This window comes from Lactuca saligna, chromosome 6 (assembly GCF_052625555.1).
Source record: "Lactuca saligna cultivar CGN05327 chromosome 6, ASM5262555v1, whole genome shotgun sequence".
In the NCBI taxonomy this organism is placed as follows: domain Eukaryota; kingdom Viridiplantae; phylum Streptophyta; class Magnoliopsida; order Asterales; family Asteraceae; genus Lactuca; species Lactuca saligna.
Window position 1 is genome coordinate 3,970,652 of NC_136422.1, and position 7,518 is coordinate 3,978,169.

General features: G+C 38.6%; 1 protein-coding gene across 1 annotated transcript; it reads left to right on the top strand.

Annotated features, from left to right (window-relative positions):
- Nucleotides 1–399: 399 nt before the first annotated feature.
- Nucleotides 400–4,434, top strand: LOC145000268 (monocopper oxidase-like protein SKU5). Its single transcript, XM_078959469.1, has 9 exons — nucleotides 400–859; nucleotides 1,222–1,331; nucleotides 1,450–1,720; nucleotides 1,828–1,966; nucleotides 2,052–2,418; nucleotides 2,680–3,045; nucleotides 3,138–3,216; nucleotides 3,752–3,951; nucleotides 4,042–4,434. Exons 1-9 carry the CDS (start codon nucleotides 713–715, stop codon nucleotides 4,133–4,135), a joined length of 1,773 nt encoding a protein of 590 aa, XP_078815595.1. The 5' UTR covers nucleotides 400–712; the 3' UTR covers nucleotides 4,136–4,434.
- The last annotated feature ends 3,084 nt before the right edge of the window (nucleotides 4,435–7,518 follow it).

A 7,518-nucleotide genomic window follows, 5' to 3' on the forward strand; every position in this document is an offset into this window, starting at 1 on the left:
ATCGGTGTATTACCACTGCCAATAGTCATCGAGATGCAATGTTTACTGACGTTAATATGCTCCATGTATGCATACTGCTAGTAAAAAAATATAACACACTGTTTAGCTTAAGCATAAAATTCTAACTATTTTGTAGCAAAAAGGTTAGTTATAGGAGCTAGATTAGTAATTTTTTTTTTTTTAATTTTGTTAAAAGAAGTATGTAAAGGTTTTCACTTTTGGTTAAATAAATTTACATCAAATACATTAGGTGATTTGGTTATGAGAAATTGATAAGAGCTTTATGGCCTACCATTTGAATTTGGAAGGACAAGTATTGGCTTTGCCATGGCCATTTCATGCCTACCCCTCTTTTGTTCATACCCATCCAATTCATTTTCATGCATGTTCATACTTCATATGATGATGATATGCCAGCAAAGACCAGCAAATGCTTGAGATCGATTTTCGCTGCCAACCCAACCCATTTCTTTAACTTTCTTGCTATTTGTCCCCACTCCCCACCCCCTTCCTCCTCAAAAACAGAAAAAAGGAAACTGTCTCACCTTCTCTCTATCTCACATTTCTCCATTTCACAAACACTATTTTCTCTCTCTTTCTCTCTTTCTACTCGATTGATAATGTAAACCCCCTGAAAAAGCTACACCATTCTTTTGATTCCAAAAATTTCTCATTGAGAGCAAGATTTATACCCTCAAAAGTTTTCCCATTCATGGCTGCTTCTTCTACCTTTCGCTACTCTCTCCTTTTCGTCTGCATTTCCGTGTTTCTGAGCTTCGCTTTAGCTGATGATCCTACTGTTTCCTACAAATTTGAATATTCTTACATTACCGCTTCACCTCTTGGAGTCCCGCAACAGGTAAACCTTCGTTAATTTGCTACATAACTGAAATTTCTCGGGTTTACCGACATGGGTTTGCTAAATTTCGAGAACTGAATGATGGGTTCTGAATTACCAGTGTTTTTCCAAGTGGGTTTTTCTTAATGTCTTTAAAAATGGGGTGCTTGTAATTTTCGAGAATTGGTCTCATGTGGTTATGCTAAATTCCTGTCATAGATTAATGGGGTTGTTCCGATTTTCAGAACTTGGTGCTTTTTACCTTCAGATCTGGGAAATGGTTTTAGGTTTAAACAGAAATGAGCTGTTACAGTGAGACTGTACGCTCTTGTATTTTGACTTATTTAAATGATGTTTGCATTGCTTTGAATCTGGATTTTTAGGTTATCGCCATTAATGGCAAATTTCCTGGCCCTACCATAAATTCAACTACTAACAACAATGTTGTTGTCAATGTGAGGAACAAGTTAGATGAAAATCTCCTCATCACTTGGTAAGATCTTCTTCATCGCGTTTCATATCACAAATCTGAGGTCGGAATGTTGGATCTGTTATGTTGATAAAAACAGTGGATATACGATTGAATCGGATTACGTGTTTGATTGAAACAGGGCTGGTATACAGCAAAAGAGGAATTCATGGCAAGATGGCGTCCTTGGCACTAATTGTCCAATCCCCCCAAAGTGGAACTGGACTTATAACTTTCAAGTCAAGGATCAAATCGGCAGCTACTTTTACTTCCCCTCACTCAATTTTCAAAGAGCTTCCGGTGGTTTTGGTGGCTTTATTATTAACCCAAGGTCTGTTATCCCAACCCCATTTGATAATCCAGCTGGGGATATTATTGTCTTGATTGGTGACTGGTACATAAGGAACCACACTGTAAGTGTTCGACAAAATGCCACACTGAAAATTCTTTCCATTTTTTCTTGTAGGTGTTCTAGATTTATCATTTCTCTAACCTTTCACCCCCCTTTTTGATTTTGCAGGATTTAAGAAAGACCCTTGATGCTGGCAAAGCTCTTGGAATGCCTGATGGTGTTCTTATTAATGGAAAAGGCCCTTACAGATATAACGATACTCTTGTCCCAGATAACATTGATCACGAAACCATTAACGTTGAACCAGGTGATTTGTTGATAAATTTATCAAAATTTGTAACTAATATCATATATTTTGTTATTATAAAATTAAATTATACAACTTTTGGCAGGCAAAACTTACCGTATTCGTGTAAGTAATGTTGGTGTATCGACTAGTTTGAACTTCAGAATTCAGAACCATAACTTACTTTTGGCTGAAACCGAGGGTTCATACACAGTCCAACAAAACTATACTAGTTTAGATATTCATGTGGGACAATCCTACTCATTCTTAATCACCATGGATCAAAATGCAAGTAGTGATTACTACATCGTGGCTAGTGCTAGATTTGTAAATGAATCTACATGGCGAAGAGTCACTGGTGTTGGAATCTTGCATTACTCAAATTCTAAAGGAAAAGCCTCCGGTCCCCTTCCGGATCCTCCTCAAGATCAATTTGATAATACCTTCTCAATGAACCAAGCCAGGTCCATTAGGTAAGAAATTTATAATTTTTGTCCCACTGACATCGGTCCTAGTCACAGTTCAATGCATGTCAGATACAGTACAGTCTTGTTCAATGCATGTCAGACACAGTACAATCTGCTGTTTTGTTCTGGTGGGGGCCTTATGATTTGACACATTCGTACTTTTTGTTTTTTATCCCACCGACATTAGCCCAATGTCAAATGCAGTACAGTCTGTTCTGTCTTGTCTTGGTGACTTGACACAATCTTTATGTTGGAATTGACTTTTAGGTGGAATGTATCGGCTAGTGGGGCCCGCCCTAATCCACAGGGTTCGTTTAGATACGGTTCTATTAATGTGACTGAAGTGTACTTAATAAAAAACACGCCTTGGGTTACAATTAATGGGAAAACAAGGGCTACGCTTAGTGGGATTTCATTTGTGAATCCTACAACACCTATTAGGCTTGCGGATCAGTACAAAGTGAAAGGAGCATATAAGCTCGATTTTCCTACTACGCCCCTTACTGGGCCACCTAAGATGGAAACATCAGTTATCAATGGAACTTATAGAGGATTCATGGAAGTTATTTTTCAAAACAATGAAACCAAAATGCATAGCTATCATGCTGATGGATACGCCTTTTTTGTAGTTGGGTATGTCCCCATTGCTATGTGTTTGTTTCATGTTGGTTTTTTATAATTCTAACTTTTTTTTTTAAAAAAAAAACTTGTGATTTGATCTTCAGAATGGGTTATGGTGAGTGGACTAATGACAGTAGAGGGACTTACAATAAATGGGATGGCATTGCTCGTAGCACTACACAGGTACTTCTTAAATGTCTTGTTCTTCTTTTGTGTTGCTTTAAAATCAATAAATCTTCAAACTTTGTCCTTAAAACTTTCAAGAATCATTGTTTCGGATGTGGGTTTTTGCATTACTTAATAAATCTTCCAACTTTGTTCATGAACTTTTCAACAAGAATCATCGTTTCCGGTAGTGGGACTTTGAATTACTTCAATAAATCTTCCAACCTTTTGTTCATAAATGTTTTCAAGAATCATTGTTTCAAGATGTGGTTTTTTGAAATACTTCAATAAATTTTCCAACTTTGTTCATAAACCTTTCAAGATTCATGGTTTCGGATGTGGGTTTTCCAATTTACTTCAATAAATCTTCCAACTTTTGTTCATAAACATTTCAAGAATCATTGTTTCAGATGTGGGTTTTGAATTACTTCAATAAATCTTCAAACTTTGTTCATACAAGTTTCAAGAACAGTCTGATATGGATTTTTCAATTTGATAAATTTAGTTAAGATTTTGGTAATTTGATTCTCACCATTTCAAAATTCAAATATAGGTGTATCCTGGAGCATGGACAGCAGTGTTGATCTCTCTAGACAATGTAGGAATCTGGAATCTGAGAACTGAAAATCTTGATTCCTGGTATCTTGGTCAAGAAACTTACATTAGAATCGTGAATCCGGAGATAAACAACAAAACGGAATTGCCAATGCCAGACAATGCTCTTTTCTGTGGTGCCCTTAGCCGTATGCAGACGTATGTATACACTGCTTTATAATTGTCACTTGTTTTCTTATTTTTTAGCATTTAGATTTCTAAACAACAGATATTGGTTGTAATTTTCAGGCCACAAGATACTTCTCTGGCGACATCGGTGGTGTTTTCCGGTGGCTGTGGATGGGTAGCGGCGGTGGTGATGATGATGATGGTATTGATGTGATTTTGTTTTTTATGTTAGTTTAATGTGTTATTGGAGTGTAATTGCAGGCTTGTTGATGCAAAAATCTTTAACCTGTATTGTTTTTGGGAAGATTTTCCAGATGTTGGTGTTTTAGTGATCTGGGATTTATTTCATCATTCTTTTATTTGTCATTAGTTGCATATGTAATGAGTGGTAACATTCAAAGATTTCATCATGATTTGAACCTATTAACTTTACAAGGTTTGTTATTGCTATGGTGTCCTACTATTGATAAGGGATAATGACTTACAAGGGTAATATATTTTTTGTTTTTTGCATATTTAGTCAGTGAATTTTTTTATCCACATTATCCATTAAACTTGTTTTTTGTCCATATCTTACCCTTATGACCAGTTTGTGTGGGTTTAACTGGTTTCCGACATTCATTACACCGTGGTGCTACTCTTCCTTTTCCATTAAACTAGCGCACTATTCTGCCTTAAATCATCCATAGCTAGGTGCTACTCTTCCTTTTCCGCTTTACATCCACTTCTTTCAGCCTCTAGATTTCCTCACCTCACCGCCCCTTTTTTGTCTACCACCACACTAACCGTTGTCACCTAAATGTGAAGACTTCTTTGTCACCAGGTTAGCTAACTTCCAACGTTTTTTTTGTCGCCGCCATTAGGCATGTTCACAACAACCACCATCGACTCTTCACCACCTTGGTTTAAACCAATCACCATCGCCATTACAACCCACATCCATTATCCCTTTCTCGACCTAGATCTAAACCAGAAGTGTTAGGGTTTGTAGATCAATGCTAGGGTACGAGATGGGTGGTGCTCTAGGGGGTCGAGAGGTGCAACAGGGGAAAGTGAGGAGGTTGGTCAAGGTTCTAAAAATTTGGAGATGAAGATCAATTTCGTCGTAAAAATCATATTGGCTGAAGAAGATGACCGGAATCTCACCGAAAAAAAATATTGTTGGTCGGAGACTTGTCGGTGAAGATTATGAGAGTCTCGTCAGAGCTGCAAACATCGTCAAAGCAATCAAATATGCTGGAAATCTACTATAACAGGTCATAATAATATTTTTTTTGGACAATTCAAACAAGTTTAATGGGTAAATGTTGAATTTTTTTTTTCCAGTGATTAAATATGTGCAAAATGAAAAATACATTACTCTTTTAAATCATTATCCTTGTTGATTAACATTCATTAGGAATGACAATAATTCGCTAGAAATAGAAAATTACAAAAATGGTCCGTTAATATTTATGGTTTTTTCAACTTGTGTTATTGTTGGAAAAATTATTTATAAAAAAACCATATCTTTGTTAATAACCTTTTTTAGACCAAACTTGTGAAACATTCAAGAAAATATGAGATTTTAACAGGTATTTTTTCAAAAAAAATAAGGCTTTAAAATAGTGAAATCTAAAAGGTTTTCTTATAAGTCATCATTTTTGTAACTTATACTAGGTGTATATCTGTACGTTACGTAATATTAAAAAAATATGAAAAACATTATAGATTATATATGAGCATATAAATTTTGTATACAATTTTCATACGAAATTAATTATAATTTGGTTATCACGTTGCATTTTTTTTGGAAACGCGGTATGTCTCAACTCCGGTGCCCCCGCAACCAGTGGGGAGCTCCACTGCGTCGGGAAGCAAGCCGGGTTCGAATACTACGGTGGCCCTGTCGTTATGTCTCGCCCTCTCGCTGAGCCAACAACCGATAATGTGGTGGATAGTAAGGTCGGGATTGCTGCCGATGTTCGTCGGGTTGCGGAAAAAAGGAACGTTGTGCAGGCGATGAGTGGACCGGCGCCCGAGGGCAGTTCAGGGCCCATTGGCTGACGTGTGATGCAACGTCGCGACCTTATGCACTTGTTGTTTTTTGTGCTGTCACATTCAGGGGTTGTGTTGGTAATACCCAATGATGACGTTCAACAGTGTGAGGGTATCGAGGGGGCGTCTCATCAGCCTATTGTTCCTATTCCAATGTCTTTAAGTCCTGTTTTTAGTCCTCATTCTTCAAAGGGCAGTCCTGAACGGTTACATCAGGAGCCTGCTGCTGTGGGAGTACTTCATAGTGCGCCTATTTTCGTTCTGGGATGGAGCCTGCGATCTGATTCCTGTTTGTCTGTGCGTTCTGTGGCGTTGGATTTTACCCGCCATACTCTTCCTCCTACCACCGTAGAGGATATGGATTCAATGAGCAATGCTGTCGTGGCTCATAACCTTTCTTATGCCGCTACGCAGGCCATGACATACTTGGCCGTTGGGTTCCGACGTGTGCAACGACTCGACGAATTAGAGCATGCATATTTTGCTCTTGTGGCGAGTGAAGCTGGTTTGAGGGGTGAGGCGGCGGACCTTGGTGCCACTGCTCATCGGTTGGAGTGTGAAAACAAGTCTTTGGTGTCGGAGAAATCGGTGCTAGAAGATGTTCGGAGTGCTCTGGAGGCTCAGGTGGAATCTCTGACCTAGACTGGAGCAGAACCTTGTAGACCGCGAGTGCGAGTTGGAGATGTTAAGAGCTGATCGTATTTGGCTTCTCCAGGTTGGCCTTGTGTGTGTGATGGACAAGCTTATTGAGCATCCCGAGTTTCCTGGTGGTATTAGTCGTATTCATCATGCTGCATTTGTTGCTGGAGAAGAATAAGGCTGGGCTAACTAAAAATCACAGGTTGATGCTGGAACTTATGACCCTTCTGCTAGTGACTCTCGGTCGAGTCATTCTTCGGCCTTGGATAATGCTCTCTTGGCTTTTGCAACCATGGACTTTGCTAGCTTTCTTGGGTTGGGCCACCTGGATGCGGACGGGGTGAAAATGTTGTGTGCTTTTATTGAGGGTGAGGACGTTGCAGAAGGTTTGGGTGTAGGGATTTATGGAGAGGGCGGTTGGATTGGCGGTGATGCTGGTGGCACAGGTGATAGAGTTGCAGGTGGTTCTGGCAGTGGTGCATGAAGTTGTCTAGAGTTGCCCTTTAAGGGTGTGAAAAAAATCTTGTTGAAGCTTTGTTTTGTTTTGCTTTGTCTTGAACAACTTATGGCCTCTAAGGCCTTTTTCGTGTTTGTATTGTTGGTTATTCTGACTTCGTCCGTGGCCCCTAAGGCCTTTATGCATGAATCAAAAATGATTTTACTCGTTTACTGTGTGTTATGCTTTTTGGTTGCTACATTGTCTTATTCGTCGAGTATGTTTTCTTACTTTGGCTATACTGAACCTTCTGTGTAGGTGTTTTCGTGTTGTTTCGAGATTTACCATTTTGTTGTGTGCATGTGGATTCACTAAGTATCCTCTATGCTGTGTTTTCTACTCTAAAAGAAATTTTATATGTTAGACATGCTCACTGTACGTACTAAAGATAGTGCATTTTCTTTATTTATGTAATTCTGATACAT

Coding starts and splice junctions, on each gene's coding strand:
- LOC145000268 (XM_078959469.1), top strand. CDS start 713: ATGGCTGCTTCTTCTACCTTTCGCTACTCTCTCCTTTTCGTCTGCATT. Junction 3,217..3,751: donor TTGCTCGTAGCACTACACAG/GTACTTCTTAAA, acceptor ATTCAAATATAG/GTGTATCCTGGAGCATGGAC. Junction 3,952..4,041: donor GCCCTTAGCCGTATGCAGAC/GTATGTATACAC, acceptor TGTAATTTTCAG/GCCACAAGATACTTCTCTGG.